The sequence below is a fragment of the Muntiacus reevesi genome, chromosome 15, assembly GCF_963930625.1.
Source record: "Muntiacus reevesi chromosome 15, mMunRee1.1, whole genome shotgun sequence".
Taxonomy (NCBI): Eukaryota; Metazoa; Chordata; class Mammalia; order Artiodactyla; family Cervidae; genus Muntiacus; species Muntiacus reevesi.
Window position 1 is genome coordinate 52752021 of NC_089263.1, and position 15200 is coordinate 52767220.

The window sequence follows — 15200 nt, forward strand, 5'->3', positions numbered from 1 at the left end:
AAAAGCACAGAAAAGACCAGAGAGACACCTCCTGAACCTTGGGCTGCCAGAGAGCGCCTCTGCTTCCTGCGAGAGAGACGCTGGCCTTCCTGATTCGCAGGGTGTGTTTTTATCTCAGGGAGTCCTGCAGGTGGACTCCATACAACACTGCCCACAGGGCCCCCAACTGCTGTCCCCTCCAGCCTCTCACCACCTGGGTGGTCTCTTCACAGCTCGGACCCTCAGTTTTCTCACTGGAAAATGAGGCTTCTGGGCCAGAGGCAACGGCTCAGGCTTCTTCCTATCAAGGCGCTGTCAAGGTGCCACCCAAACTGGGGACCTTCCCAAGCATTCCCCATGAAGGGAAGGCCTCATGAAGAGGGGCAGCTTCTGCAACCACTGGGTCCCAACCACCAACCCCTCGCTGCTTGAGTCAGCCCCCCTGACTCGACGCCTGTGATCTGTTCCTCTGTCTTCATGGCCGTGCTGTGCGGCCTTAAGCCTGGAGGGCTTCCGTGGCTGGGTTCGCCCCACAGATTCATGTAAAGTCAGAGAGCAGGCTTAGGCTCCTCCCGGCCCCTGGAACAGTGCTCTGCTCTGCTCGAAGCAGCCTCCGGGAAGCCTGCCAACCCCTGGCCCTCCGCAGACGCTCTCTAATGCAGAACTGTCATCCAACCATCCCCCTGGGGTCCAGGTGCCTCCTCTTCTAGTTAGCACCTGCCCGGCGTCTGCAGCGATTATTATCCACTGGATTACAGAGGGCCAACTTCAGGCAACGGTTGTTTCTACCCCTAAAATTATGGTGTGGTTTTTGATGCAAAGCATTTTCTGGTAGGTGGTGAGCCACTTCTGAACGTGGAGATGAAACCGGGAGGATAACATATAAGCCTCACTGACACTTGAGAGCTGGGATGAGACCACACCCCTCTATAACCATCTCCTACCTTCCTTCCCCAAGCCGGCCAGGGGCTCCTGCCCACAGCCAGGACAATCCAACCATCACAGCAGAGCGGTGGAAACCCCCTGAATCCACAGACCCATCCTGGGTTATTTCACATCTGCACCATGTCTCAATAGCAAGCTCCTCCTCTTAAGCTCATCTCTGGCAGCTTCCTAGGTCTGGCTGGACCAGCATCCTGTAACACTTTCCGGTGCATCCCGAATCGTAAGCCAGGCATCGGTGCCTCGTCTGTTGGGGCTCCTCCACATTCCCTGCACCCAAGGTCCCTGCCGTGGTACACCTCCACATCCCCCCATCTGACCTGCTTGTCCCCGACCTGCTTGTCCCCATCCTGCATCAGCAGCATTAACTCCATCTCTTCCTTTTCCATCTCCCTGAAGCTCTTCAACCTCTGGTACGGACACAGCTCTGGTCATATCCCATCGGTGCCACCAGTTCCCGTTCACCAGATCGCTATGCACCTCGCAGGGCCCATGTAAAGCCAGTAGAAATAAATACTGTGGCATACTGGTCACCCACCCTCCAGACGATCATCGAACACAGACATGAGTGACAGAAAGAGTCCTGCGATGGCATCTGTGCTCAGCCTTCAATGTGAATTCTTTCCCTGAGCTTCTTCTCGGTGGCACGCCTGTATTTTTAGAAGTGCACTTAATTCCAAAAGCAGAGTAAGAAGCTTCTAGCGGTGGGCAGCGCCTTTAAAAAACTAACGAAAGCCAACCACCACCACCTGCAGAAACCCAGAACCACTCCAGGGCAAGAGAGAGGAGGACAGGCCGGTTAAATGGCCTGCCCGTGCCCTCAGGACCCTGACGGGCCCGGGGCTGTTCTGGCCCAGCACAGAGAAGCCAGGATTCTGGTGTCGACAGGCGCCCCCATCACCCGGGCCCCTTACATGTATTGCTTCTGTTCTTCGTGGTACTGCTCCTTGTTCTCCAGGTTCTGTTCTAGAAGCATCTGGTTCTGCTGGCTCAGCAGCTGGATCTGGCTCAAGAGGTGATGGTTTTCTTCCTCCAAGTTCCCCTTGAGTCGGGACAGCAGCTGAAATACAAATCAACAGTGTCTTAAAAACGGTGTGACCCTGTGAGTCTGCCGCTGGGAGTTCGGCTTCCGAAAGAAGGAAAAGGCCACGTGCGCCAAGACGTCTAACTCGGGTCTCCCCGGTGGCTCAGTGGTAAAGAGTCCGCCTGCCGATGCAGGAAACAAAGGTTCGATCCCTGGTCCGGGAGGATCCCACAAGCCACGGAACAACTGAGCCCATGGGCCACAACTACTGAGCCTGTGCTATAGAGCCCGGGAGCTGCAACTACTGAGCCAGCACGCCCGAGGGCCCGTGCTTCCCAGCAAGAGAAACCACCACAATGAGAAGCCTGAGCACCTAAGTGGAGAGCGGCCCCTGCTCACTGCAACTAGAGAAAAGCCTGAGCACTAGAGAAGACCCAGCACAGCCAAAAGAAAAAAAAAACAGACACCCATCTCAGTATTATCCAACTGGTGACAATGAAAAAGGACCCAAAAGGCCACTGCTCAATCTGACAGCCGCGGGCAGCACGTGGCTGCTGAGAACTTAAAATGCAGCCTGAAAAACAAACAAAACCAGCACAGCCAGTCCTCGCTGAGATGAGCAGGGCAAATACAGGAGGTCCTAAAGACTCAACTGAAAAACGGATGTGAAATATCTCATTAATGAGATTTTTTGCGGTTACATGTGGAAATGATAATATTTTAGGAATACAGTGACAATAAAATGTATTACTTAGGATTAATCCCACCTGCTTCCTTTCACTTTTTAAACGTGGCCAACTTGATGATTTTACATCTGGTGGCCACATCATTGTTTCTAGGGAACAACTCCGTTCTAGCTGAGGGTCAGCACACTTCTCTTGTAAAGAGCCAGGCAGCAAATATTTCAGGCTTTCCAGGCCAGATGGTGGTCTTTGTTGCAAGCATTCAACTCTGCTGTTGCAACAGGCGAGAGCCAGAGACAAGACGTACATGCCCAGGTGTGCCCGACCTCCAATAAAACTTGACTTACAGACGCTGACATTTAAGTGCCACAGCATTGGCACTTGCCACAAAAAAAAAAAAATTTTTTTTTTTCACTTTCTCAACCATTATAAAAATGCAAAAGTCATTCTGAGTTCACAGCCATACAGAAACAGGTTTATGGGCTGGACTTGAGTTTTAGGCTGAGGATGGCCAGCTCTTGCTCCAGAGTATGTTTATGATGGTTGGTATACAGCAAAATGACAAGCTTTGGCTTCAGACAGGCTGGGTGGCAGCAGGCTCTGGCCTGAGTCCTCACGGAGACCCTGAAGCACGGCCCTGTGTGGCACAGTCCGTGGTGTCGGGGCTCCCCGGGACAGTGTCTGCCTGTGTCGCGGCCCCCGGCTCCTCCACAGGCCCCAGTCCCAGCCCAGAGGGGCCTTCGGGCTTCTTGGCACCGTGGCCTCTGCTTCCTCAGCTGTGACGCCCCGTGGGGCTACCAAGAGCTCAAAGGAGAAGGCCCTCCAGAGTGTTTCTCAACAAACAAAGGGCAAGAGGAGCTGTGTCCGGGGTCCTGGCTGTCCTGGGCCATCCCGGGGCTGGGGCGGGACCCGGCCACTCCTCCCCGCCCTGTCTGCTCTGCCTTACTGTCCCGGGCTCTGCTTACAACTCCATCTGAGAGAGGCCTGCTGCTGAACACAGTACTTTCCAACCGAGTGCACCAGAAGGCAGGGCTCTGCTCCTTTGGAAACCGGGGGAATGTGTGTGTAAGCTGCAACCTGACCACCCCGGGATCAGGAGCCACGCAGCCAAACCCCAGCACGGGAAAAAAAAAAAAAACCAAAACCAAACACCTGTGACATTTCTCTAGAAGACTGCAGCTACTACATGAAAAGAAATGGAAAAATAGCACGGACACAGCCAAGAGGGCAGGAATAACACAGCATTTGGCTGCATGGCTGCACCTGCTCCGACCCTTTGCAAAAGGCAAAGATCAGATGCAATGGTGCCTCTGTATGCATCCTGACCAGTCGAGATGGCTGTTTCCCACCCAGACACCTCTGGCCTCCTCTCAGCCTCTGGACCACCTTCACTCACGTCCTCAGAGCACATGCACCAAGAAGGACCCATCTCAACCCTGCTGAACCAGAGGGCTGTCACCCGAGGGGACTCGTTCTGGTGTCCTGGGGCCCCACTACCCAGCCCCAGGCCTCACCTCGCAGTGGTTGTCCAGCTTGGTCAGCGAGATGTCCATATTCTGGTGCTGCTCCTTCAGCTGGTCGAACCGGGCCTGCCAGCGGTTCAGTTCCAGCTGTGAGCTGTTGAGCGAGGTCTTCAGCTCCTTGGTGTGGGTGTGCAGTTCCTCGTACTCCCCCTTCAGCTGGTGGTGCAGGAAATTGACCCTGGGGGTGGTGGTGGGGGAAAGCGGAGAGCCACAGGGCTCAGGGCCGAAGAGCCTTCCTAGGCCTTGTCCCAGCTGTGCAACCTTAGACCAAACCACAACCTCTCTGGGCCTCAAAACGAGGGAGTTGAACAAAACCAGTGGTTTTCAAGCTGGATTCTTTGGGGTCCTGTGAAGGTAGCCCCGGTGCCCCCACCCTGTGCCGGGGCAGACAGCACAGGCAGGCTCAGACACCCACTCCGACAGAGCATCACTGTTATGATCTCTTCTGTAGTTAAGGCTCTGGCATATCTGCCTCCTTGGAAAAAAGGGTTCTGCTGCTGAAAGATTTTTTTAAACACTGAACCAGAAGATGCTCTAAAACTCTTTGTCTATGCTCAGCTCTTCTTCCCAGTTCCAAGCTCCTTTTCTAATTTCAACTCTCGAGATAAATAAAGTAGAAGATGCTGGGGTATTATGTAAATCTGCTAAAATTATCATCATCATCATAACTATTATCTAACTGGGCTTTCTCAGGGGAGGATGTATAACAGAAAGCTCACAGCACCAGGGGCTCAGGGACTCGATTTAGACGCAGATGGGTCTTTAGCTCACTGATTAAATGAATTAGGGGGTCAACATTTAAAATTGTGGAAGTTTCACATCAACATTCAAATGCCCACCTTCAAGACAACAAGCACAAACAAGAGGATAATCTGGAGGCCCCAGGCCTGCCTCCCAGCTGACCACCTTGAGACCGAGTGGCTTCTCCATGTTGCTGTCTGGTCTATGGCTGGCACTCATCACCCACGTGCCTGACCTGCCTGGCACCTGAGCCCACAGTCCTCTGTACCCATGAACATAAGGACATGGGGAGGAAGTGGCATCATGTGGCCCTGCCAGAGACCCGATTTAAATCCTCTCTCTGCCACTGACTACGAGCATCGGCCCCAGACAAGGCATTCAATCTCAGCCTGCTCCCTCATCTATTTTTAAAAAATGGATGATAATAATTCTATGACGGCTAAAAATCTGCCTGCGATGCAGGAGACCTGGGTTTTATCCCTGGGTCAGGAAGATCCCCTGGAAGAGGGCATGGCAACCCACTCCAGTATTCTTGCCTGGAGAATCCCATAGACAGAGGAGCCTGGCAGGCTACAGTCCATGGGGTCGCAAAGAGTTGGACATGACTGAGCGACCAACACACACAATGATTCTGTAGATTCCTGTTACTCTCGGCGGTAACAGTCTAAGGTCCCCAAGACACTGAACCAGCTCTTAGGGAGAAATGTGGGGGCATGTTCCCATGAATCTGGTCACACGTTTGTGTCAGCTGGTCAAGACACACCTCATTCAATGTGGTTTCTGCCTGTGATGTGCTCAAAGCCACCAGCAGTGTATTCACGCCTGAAGGAAGGTTATCCACCACACCTGTCTTCTCTGCGCTGTGCATCGCAGCCCTGTACTTGGGAACAGGAGACGGCATCCCACCTGCGGGCCATTCACGTCATTGCCTGGGGGAGTTTTGCAGAAACTAACGCCTGTGGCCGGCGATTTGTTATGTAAGTGAATAATGAAACATCTCTGGTCAATAATGTTTAGGTAATAAAAGACGTTATTAATACAACTCCTATTAATAAGTTGTTGAATGGCGAAACTGTCACCAAAAAGTACAAACCCACGAAAACAATGGTACTAAACAGGCCACGAAAAGGACGCTCGTTTGCAGCATGGGCTGCTGGGATCGAATACCTTGGGCATTCTTAGCTGGAAACATGTGCGTCAGGCACCTCAAGTGTCCCGCCACCCTGGGCATGTCCTCAAAAGCGCCACGAGCGCTGATTTGTGGCTTACAGATGGAGGTGAGTTCACAAACAGGGAACCCGTGGGACGATGAGTGTGCCTGTGGCTGACACAATCGTCATCTCAGGGCGGGAGGTGAGGACTGCCCGCTTGCTGGATGTGCTGGCCCAGGAACCACACTGGTCCTTCCATCCCAGCACCATTCCTGGTGACCTCATCACCAACCAGCTGTTAGCATGATGGGCTGTAAAATACACATGACCAGGAATACCCCTGACCTCAGGGGGCGCTGAGTAGGTGAGATGCCACTGCCCACAGGCAGGCGGGCCCCGGGGCCCCAGCGTTTACCTGTCCAGCTCCTCCCGCAGCCTCTGGTTCTCGCTCGCGGCCATTGCGCTCGTCCTCTGCTCCTGCTGCAGGGCCTCCCTCTCGGCCCTCAAAACCTTCTCCAGCTCGTCCAGCTCCTCCTTGTGCTTCAGCATGTCGCTGTGCCTGCGGGAGGGGACACCTTGCTGGCAGCCCGTTCCCCAGCCTTTTGGCCCCACCCGTAACACACACCCCGGAAGACCTGAGCCTCCTCCGCGGGGAGCGAGGCTTAGATGGCAGGGAATCAGGAGGGTGGCGGCTGAGAGGAGTCCGAGCCAGCAGCCAGTGAGGCAGCGCCCATTGGGGCGGTTTGGGGGTCTCTTCCAGCCGCAGAGCCAGGAGGTCCCTTCCTCCCACCCAACAAGCCTCCATAGTCCCCTCGATCCCGTCACCACACCCTTCCTCCCTTGGGTCACCTGGAACTCCAGAACAATGTCTTCTGAACCCGACGCCCTTCTCTTAGGGATTATAAATAAGCTACCAGGTGGTTCACTAAGAAAGTGTTAGTCGCTCAGTCGTGTCCGACTCTGCGACCCCATGGACTGTAGCCCGCCAGGCTCCTCTGTCCATGGGATTCTCCAGGCAAGGATACTGGAGTGGGCAGCCATTCCCTTCTCCAGGGAATCTTCCCGACCCTGGGATCGAACCCCAGTCTCCCATACTGCAGACGGATTCTTACCATCTGAGCTACCTATTCAGGTGGCTAAATAGGTTCACTAAACACAAATAGATTTAAAAGAAATCACAAAATAAACTGCTGGCTTCCAGTACAGGTAACAGCTAATAAAGCAGCGAATCCCCGCTCGCCAGGGATTGGGGTGGAGTGGGTGAGCCCTTCCTGCTCCTGTCTAGCCTCGCCCTGAGGTCAGGGGAGCAGAGGCTTCCCGGGGAGAGGGGGGGGTGTCTGGGCAGCTGCCAGAGGCCAGTTGTTCTCACACTCACACACCAGACACTCCCCTGACCCAGACTTCACCCTCCCCCTCCACGTGCCTCCTTATTAAACTTCTCTGTCTCTGCACAGCCGTCTCTGGAGCTCAGCAGAGCACAAGGACGGAATTCCTGATAAGCCCCGGTTGCCCCTCCTACCTGCTGGAACCGTCTGAGCTCATGAAGACCTAAGAGCCCCCAAGTCCAGGCTTTTCCAGTCTTCGTCTCTAGACTCGCCGCCCCCCCCGCCCCCCCATCAGCAGTACACAGACCATGTGACTGGAGCCCAGGCTTCCGCCTGTGTGGGCGGGAATCAAGCTCGAGACCTGCTTGGGCCGCTGTTTAGAGGCAGACATTAGTGTGGCCTTTAAGGGCACAGACTCCCTGATGTGATGCTAAGCGTGCGGCTCTGCCTGGCTTTCCGGGGTGATCTTTCTCAGGCAGATTAATGATCCTGGGAAAAGTCATCCCAAGTCTGACAAATCACGGCCATGAACTGACCATGAGGGTCCCCGGCTCCTACTTCCCTGTTGTAGCATCTTGGGACAGCGCACTGATCCAGCATCTCTCTGACCGTCGGTCACCACCCCACTGCAGGACAGGACGCGGGCAAGTCTGGCTCATGACCAAGTCCCCAGTGGAAGGAGGCACCGTGTTCAACAAATACGTGTTAAGAGAATGAAAGAGCAAGTGTCCGACTTTAGTGTCAAAGGAAATGAATGTAGAGCCCTTGTCCCTGTGTGCCAGGGACCCAGACTCCTGAACCTGGCGTCCCACCGCAGACAGACCCAAAGAGCCTCCAGCCTGTCCATTGAGTGCTGGCTAACCAGTGGCTCTGTGCTGCACTGAGCCAAGCGCTACAGGAAGACCAACAAACTCCAGCCTAAATGCCACCTGCAAAAGCCTTCCCCCGCTGAACACACATGAAGAGTATCATAAGACGTTATTATAACACAGAACAGGAGAGGTGAGTGCTGGGCATCGTGCTAGCTTCAGAGCTGAGTGAACACTTCTCACTCCACGCTGTTAGTAAATAGGGTGCCTCCCCTACCCGTCTAGACTCAGCACCAAGCAAGCTGCAGGTGTGTACAAAGGACCGCGTGGGTATGGAAGGCACAGAGGAGGCTGGAAGGAGCAATCTCACTGGAGCAGACGTCTCAGCAGGCCCTCAGGGACGGCGATCTGGGTGGATCAAGCGAGTGGAGGACTCCAGACAGAGGCAAAAAGGAAGCACCAGGTGAGTGGATGAATGAACGCCATCACCCCCGGCCCACAGCAGCATCAGGCACCCTCACGCAGCTTTGCTGGCTCCACACCTTCCCCTTGGTCTGCGATGAAACACTCTGCCCTGCAGCTTCACTGAGCATTGTAGGGCTGAGTCAAGGGAAACACTGCCAGCAGGGCCATCTCACAAGCGGATGACGAGGACAAGCGCTTCTGCTCACCCACCCACTCACCCTCGCCAACTGTTCGAGAGACACTCTCTCCTGCATTAGAGCCATGTGTGCATCACACCTATCCCCAGGTGTGATGGGTCCTGCCACCCCTGCCCAGGAGCCTGGGACAATCACTGATCTGCCGGGGCAGGTGCTCAGGCGATGCTGAATGACTGAACGTACACAAAACCCAGGACCCACGAGCTGTCAACAGTGCAAAGTGAAGACTTGTGCATTTCAATGTATGTAAATTCTATCTTAAAGTGTAGGGCTAGAGAGTGGAAAGTAAAGATGAAACAAAGATGGCAAAATAGCACTCACTGCCGAGGCCAGTCATGGGTCTACAGAGGCTTCACTGTACCATTCTGTTTACTTTCTATATACTTAAAATTAAAAGTTGTTTTCAAACTCTGGTGCTGGAAGAGATTCTTTAGGAGTCTCTCTGACATCAAGGAGATCAAACCGGTCAATCCTAAAGGACATCAACCCTGAATATTCATTGGAAAGACACACGCTGAGGTGCCAATACTTTGGCCACCTGATGCGAAGAGCTGACTCATTAGAAGAGACTGTTTCTGGGAAAGATTGAGGGAAGGAAGAGAAAAGGGTAACAGAGGATGAGATGGTTGGATGGCATCATCAACTTAACGGACATGAGTTTGAGTAAGCTCTGGGAGATGGTGAAGGACAGGGAAGCCTGGCGTGCTGCAGTCCATGGGGTCACAAAGAGTCGGACACGACTGAGCGACCCCACAACAAAAGGTTAAAAAAAAAATGCAGCTCAGACCTTGAAAGGCAAGAAAAGAACTGAGAAGGTGGGGTGAGAGGCATCGCTGTACATGAGCTGCTATGGTGAACTTCCTCCTTATTCTTGGTTTGGAGAGAAAAGAGAGGGAAGAGACTCCGCAGGTGAGCAGGGACCCCACGCCAACAAGCAGTCTCCCTCAGCTGGGACTGGCCACGACACCCCTCCTTCCCTGGGGGTCCTCCGGCTAGTCGCTCTCCAGGGGCTCTCGCTACGAACTGCCGAGGGAGACTTAGGTTTACTTCCCTTTGGGGAAAGTTCCAGTGCCCCAGATGGTGTGAAGCCGCAGGCCAAGAGGGGATGCGAGGGGCATGAGGGACATGACCCCGGGGGCCGCCCGCGGGCCCGGCGGCACGCACCTCTCCCCCAGCTCCTTGTGCTCCAGCTCCAGGTTGCGGTGCAGGGTCTTCAGGCAGCTGTGCTGGTGGATGAGCGCCTCGTACTCGGCGGCCTGCCGCTCGTGCAGCGCCCCCAGGTGCTCGTGATCCTGTAGCAGCGCCTGGTAGGCGGCCGTCAGCTGCTCCTGCTGCTTCTGCAGGTTCTCGTTCTCGCTCTCCTTGGCCGTCTGCTGGCTCTGCAGCAGTGCGTACTGGGCGCTGAGCGAGGCGCTCTGGGAGGTCAGGGTGGAGTTCTCCACCTGCCGAGAGGGGGACGGAGGCTGACACGGAGGCAGCGGGGAACCCCCCACCCCGGGGCAGGTAAAGACCCAGCTGGGACCGAGGACCGTTCTACCCGGACGTGAGGAACGGCTAAGGGAGGCTGGACGGTGTAACAGACTGTCACATGATGCTTGGTCCTGAAGCCTCTCCACAGATGTGACTTTCGGTGGCAAATGAGGCCCTATCTATGAATAAGCTCCTTGGATACCATCTTTGAACACTCTTAAAAGCCTAGTTTTAAAAGAACATCGCTGAAGGTACAGAATACCTCAACAACCTACCTTAACCTAATTGACAGCTACAGAACAACCACCCAACATCCAAAATTATGAGGAACTGCAGAGAAGGGAACACTTCCTAACTCATTCTGAGGTCAGAATTAATTACCTTAACATCAAGATGAGACAAAGATCCAACAACCACAACCAAAAACCCCAACAAAACAAAACTATGAACCAATACCCTATTTCCTCATTTTGCTAGAACAAATCCCAACCTCTTTGCCAGTCTCATTTATTGTCCCTGACCTATGAGTTACATACTTTCAAATCCCTTTCTCAGAAACTGCAATGAATAATTCTTTTCACAATCTATTAACTGTTAATAAATATCCACATCTTAAAATGCACGGTCCAGAACACTCGTTTGGCTAGATGCTCTCAACAGACCCTTGATGCTCCATCTCACTTGTGGAGATGAAAAATTCACATTTGCTTCAGAAAGACTCTGTCAGGTCCTACGGTAAAGAAACGTGCTTGACTTGGTTGAACTCAACTTATTTGATTACAGAATCTCTTTTTTCCAAGAAATTCCTAAGAACATCTCAAGAAAAGAGATTTTGGGAAACAGACAAGACTGCAAGTAAAAGCAGGGAAATGGACATTTTTTTTTAAGCCTGGGCAGCCATGTGGTTCAATCACTGAAAACTACTTTCAAAGATCCTGAGACTAGGAACCATGGTGTACAATGCATCTGCTAAAAACGAAATCCCAAACTCTCCCTCTGTTTTGTCCCGCTGGCTGGGAGTCGTGAGAGGGCTGGGCCGGTCTCTAGGAGACAAGGAGCGTCCTCCCTGTGGGGCTGGCCCCGCCGGCCCTCACCTGCAGCTTGGCCGTCTGCGTCTGCAGTGTGGTGTTATGCTCTTGTAGGAAGGTACTCTGCTTCTGCAACGTCAGGATCTGGCTGCTGAAGGCCGTGTTCTGGGTCTCCAAGTGCTGCAGCTGTTCCTTGAGCAGCTGCTTCTCAGCCTGCAGGGCCGCATTCTGGGGGAAGGAAAAGCATGGGACCGATCAGATGCCAGTTCTGTACCTGCTTCCCTTGTGGCTCAGCTGGTAAAGAATCCACCTGCAAGGCGGCACACCTGGATTTGATCCCTGGGTTGGGAAGATCCCCTGGAGAAGGGAAAGGCTACCCACTCCGGTACTGTGGCCTGGAGAATTCCATGGACTGTACGTGGTCCACGGTGTCATAAAAAGTTGGACACACCTGAGCGACTTTTGCTTCACTTTTTTCGTACCTGCTAACTGGTGGCGGGGACCTGAGTTGTTGGGAATGAGAACCCTCGAGAGTTAATGTTTTGGGGGCCAAAGCCGGAACCCATCAAGTAAGAGAAGTAACACTTTCCCTCTTAGAAAGACAACAGAATCAGAAAAAAAATTTTTTTGTCCATGTTTTCATGATAGAAATGAATACACACAATGGGGATATTGCAAGGAACCTGAGCACGTGAGTGTGCGACAAGAGTGAGCTGGAGTTACAGCTGCTTTCTTTAAAGCTTTCTGTCTTTAATGCTTCTCTGTTTTCTGTCGCTCACCCTGAGAATGCATGTCTGAGCTCTCACAGGACAGGGAGTCAGGGCCTGTGGCCACAGCCTCATCCCACTCGGGGTGACAGCAGGTAGATTAAGGAGGTTCACGCTCTGTGAGGCAAATAAAGGCCAAGCAAAATACGCCACCGACTGGGCTGGGACGTGTGGGTTGTGGTCGTGGCCTGTCCCTTACCAGTACAGGGCTTAGGGTCCAGTTTCTTACACTCTATCTCATCTTTTTCATCTGTCAAATGAAAACCATCACTATCTACTTCATAAGGCCACTGGAGGACATCAAAGGACGTCAAGGGTTTAGACATGCACAGACAAGCTTGTTCTGTAAAGGGCTGCTGCTGCTAAGTCGCTTCAGTCGTGTCTGACTCTGTGCGACCCCACAGACAGAAGCCCACCGGGCTCCTCCGTCCCTGGGATTCTCCAGGCAAGAACACTGGAGTGGGTTGCCGTTTCCTTCTCCAATGCATGAAAGTGAAAGGGAAGTCGCTCAATCATGTCTGACTCTTAGCAACCCCATGGACTGCAGCCCACCAGGCTCCTCCGTCCATGGCATTTTCCAGGCAAGAGTCCTGGCGTAGGGTACCATTGCCTTCTCTGCTGTAAAGGGCTAGACAGCAAATATTTGGGGGTTTGCTGGTCGTGTGGTCTCTGTCTCAACACTGACCCCCACCATCACCATGGGAAGGCAGCTCCACACAACATGGAAGCCAAGGGTGTGTCTGTGGGCCAATAAAATCTTATTCATGAAAACAGGTGGAGGACCGTGGTGGATGGGCAGTCGACTCCCCGCAGAGCACTGAACAACAGAACCCCATGAAAACAGTGTGAGTGCAGACGCTCCAGGCCCAGTGATGTGCTGGGAGGCAGACAGCGCGTCTTCAGAGAAGATGGGCACACACCCTTTCAGTTAGAAAGCCCGAAGGGGGACCTCCCTGGTGGTCCAGTGGTTAAGAATCCGCCTTCCCACGTAGGGGACACAGGTTTGATCCCTGGTCAGTGAGCGAAGATTCTATGTGCTATGGGGCTACTGTGCCATGTACCACAACTACTGAGCTCGTGTGCCAAAACTAACATCTGACATAGCCAGAAATAAATGAACAATTTAAAATAAATAAATCAAATGCTCACTAAAAAAAAATAAGAAAAAAAGGCTGAAGGGATCTCAAGTGGAAAGGAGCTCACAGGACCTGCCAGGAAATACAATAAGTGGCTGATGAGACCTGCGTCAATCTCAACAGCTCCTGCCGCCTGGGGTCCTTCCTGGGGATGGGAATTCCCGCTCCACCTACACGACAGTTCATGGATGGCCTCTCCCCACTCACGTTGCGCTCCAGCTCGATGGCCCGGTCCTTCACACGCAGCAGCTCCATCGTGGCCTCCTTGTGGATAGGCGCCCAGGGCTCCTTCCCTGGGTGACCCTCAACTGACGTCCCCATGTGGTGTTTGAAAGAGTTCTGCGCCTGTGTCCCCCCTTCCTGGCTCTGCTTGAGGATCTCACACTCCTTCTTCAGCTGCGGGAACAAGGAAAGCAGACTTGGGGGAGGAAGGGGCCCGGCTGGGGGCACCCCGCACCAAACCATCCCCGCGCCTGACACTGGCGGGGACCCGCCAGGCACCCACCTCTGCTCCTGGGGGGAGCGCACATAGCCTCCATCCCATGTGTTACCCCCTCCCTATAGAGGGGGCTGAAGGGCAGTGCTGGGACCCAGCCCTGACTGCAGCTACATGACCGTGGCCAGTCTCCTCCCTCCCGAGCCCTGGCATCCACTCCATGAACACCTGCTCCAGGAAACGGGCATCTAGGTTGCCCCTCTGCCACCCAGGTGAGGGTCTGAGAAAGGTGAGGCAGGCATCTCACAGCCACGACCCCTGGCCCGTCCTGGGGCAGGTGGGGGAGACGCTGCTCTTACCACCTGGATCTCGTTCTGCAGCTGGTGATTCAGGCTGGCTTTCTCTTCTACCTGCGCTTCTAAGAAAGCAATCTTTTCTTCTTTCATGGAGAGTGTTGTTTTTAAAGCTGATTCATTTATGCTCTCCAAAATCTTGTATTTCCTGAAAAATAAAAATGCATGGTAGTATGTATCTGTCTCTTCCTCCCACAAGCTCCTAGTCTCCCAGCTGCCCACAAGGCCCTCCTGCATTAAGCTGGTTTCTTCATCTCATTGCAGGATGTGGCCCAGAAGGACTGCAGGAGCCCTTTCCTGGACTCCTGGTATAGACACATCTGGGACACTCTTAAATGAAACATCACGGCTATAGTTTTCCAGGCGCCATCTTAGAGAAGTATTATTGTGGCCATTTTACAGATGGGGAAACTGAGTCTCAGAAAGGTTAAGGAATCCATCCAAGATCATAGTGCTAGGTAAGCGGTAAATCTCTGTGGACTTGTCACCACACCAAAAGGACATCATGTTGGTAACAAGTCCAGCAAAAGTCCAAGATGCTGGATTTCCTGGAAAAGCGAGATGATTCAGGAAAGTATTGCAGGCAAAGTAGCAACAGTTCAACTTTAAAAATCAAAGGGCTGGGTCCAGTGGTTAAGAATCCTCCTGCCAATGCAGGGGACACCAGTTCGGTCCTTCATCTGGGAAGATCTTGCATGCCGCGGGGCAACTAAGCCCGTGGGCCACAACTACTGAGCCCACGTGCTGCAACTACCGAAGCCCGCTCGCCCTTGCGCCCGTGCTCCACAAGAGAAGCCACCGCAGCGTGCAGCCCGCGCACGGCAGCTAGAGAGACGTCCCTGTTCACTGCAGCTAGAGAGACGCCCTTGTTCACTGCAGCTAGAGAGGAGCCCCTGTTCACTGCAGCTAGAGAGAAGCCCCTGTTCACTGCAGCTAGAGAGACTCCCCTGTTCACTGCAGCTAGAGAGGAGCCCCTGTTCACTGCAGCTAGAGAGGAGCCCCTGTTCACTGCAGCTAGAGAGACGCCCCTGTTCACTGCAGCTAGAGAGGAGCCCCTGTTCACTGCAGCTAGAGAGGAGCCCCTGTTCACTGAAGCTAGAGAGACGCCCCTGTTCACTGCAGCTAGAGAGGAGCCCCTGTTCAACACAGCTAGAGAAAGCCCCATAAAGAC

General features: G+C 53.5%; 1 protein-coding gene across 5 annotated transcripts in view; it reads right to left on the minus strand.

Annotated features, from left to right (window-relative positions):
• Window positions 1-15200, minus strand: part of CCDC88C (coiled-coil domain containing 88C) — a 142836-nt gene that overhangs the window by 21271 nt on the left and 106365 nt on the right. For all 5 annotated transcript variants that reach the window (XR_010659097.1, XR_010659098.1, XM_065906109.1 and 2 more), the window contains 7 exons: window positions 14036-14177; window positions 13448-13636; window positions 11404-11565; window positions 10004-10281; window positions 6459-6602; window positions 4143-4329; window positions 1836-1981 (listed from right to left, as the gene is read on the minus strand). Coding sequence is in view for 3 of the 5 variants with exons in the window: in XM_065906109.1 (XP_065762181.1) it covers window positions 1836-1981; window positions 4143-4329; window positions 6459-6602; window positions 10004-10281; window positions 11404-11565; window positions 13448-13636; window positions 14036-14177 (1248 nt within the window). In the remaining 2 variants the exon portion in view is untranslated. The remainder of the gene's footprint in view (window positions 1-1835; window positions 1982-4142; window positions 4330-6458; window positions 6603-10003; window positions 10282-11403; window positions 11566-13447; window positions 13637-14035; window positions 14178-15200) is intronic.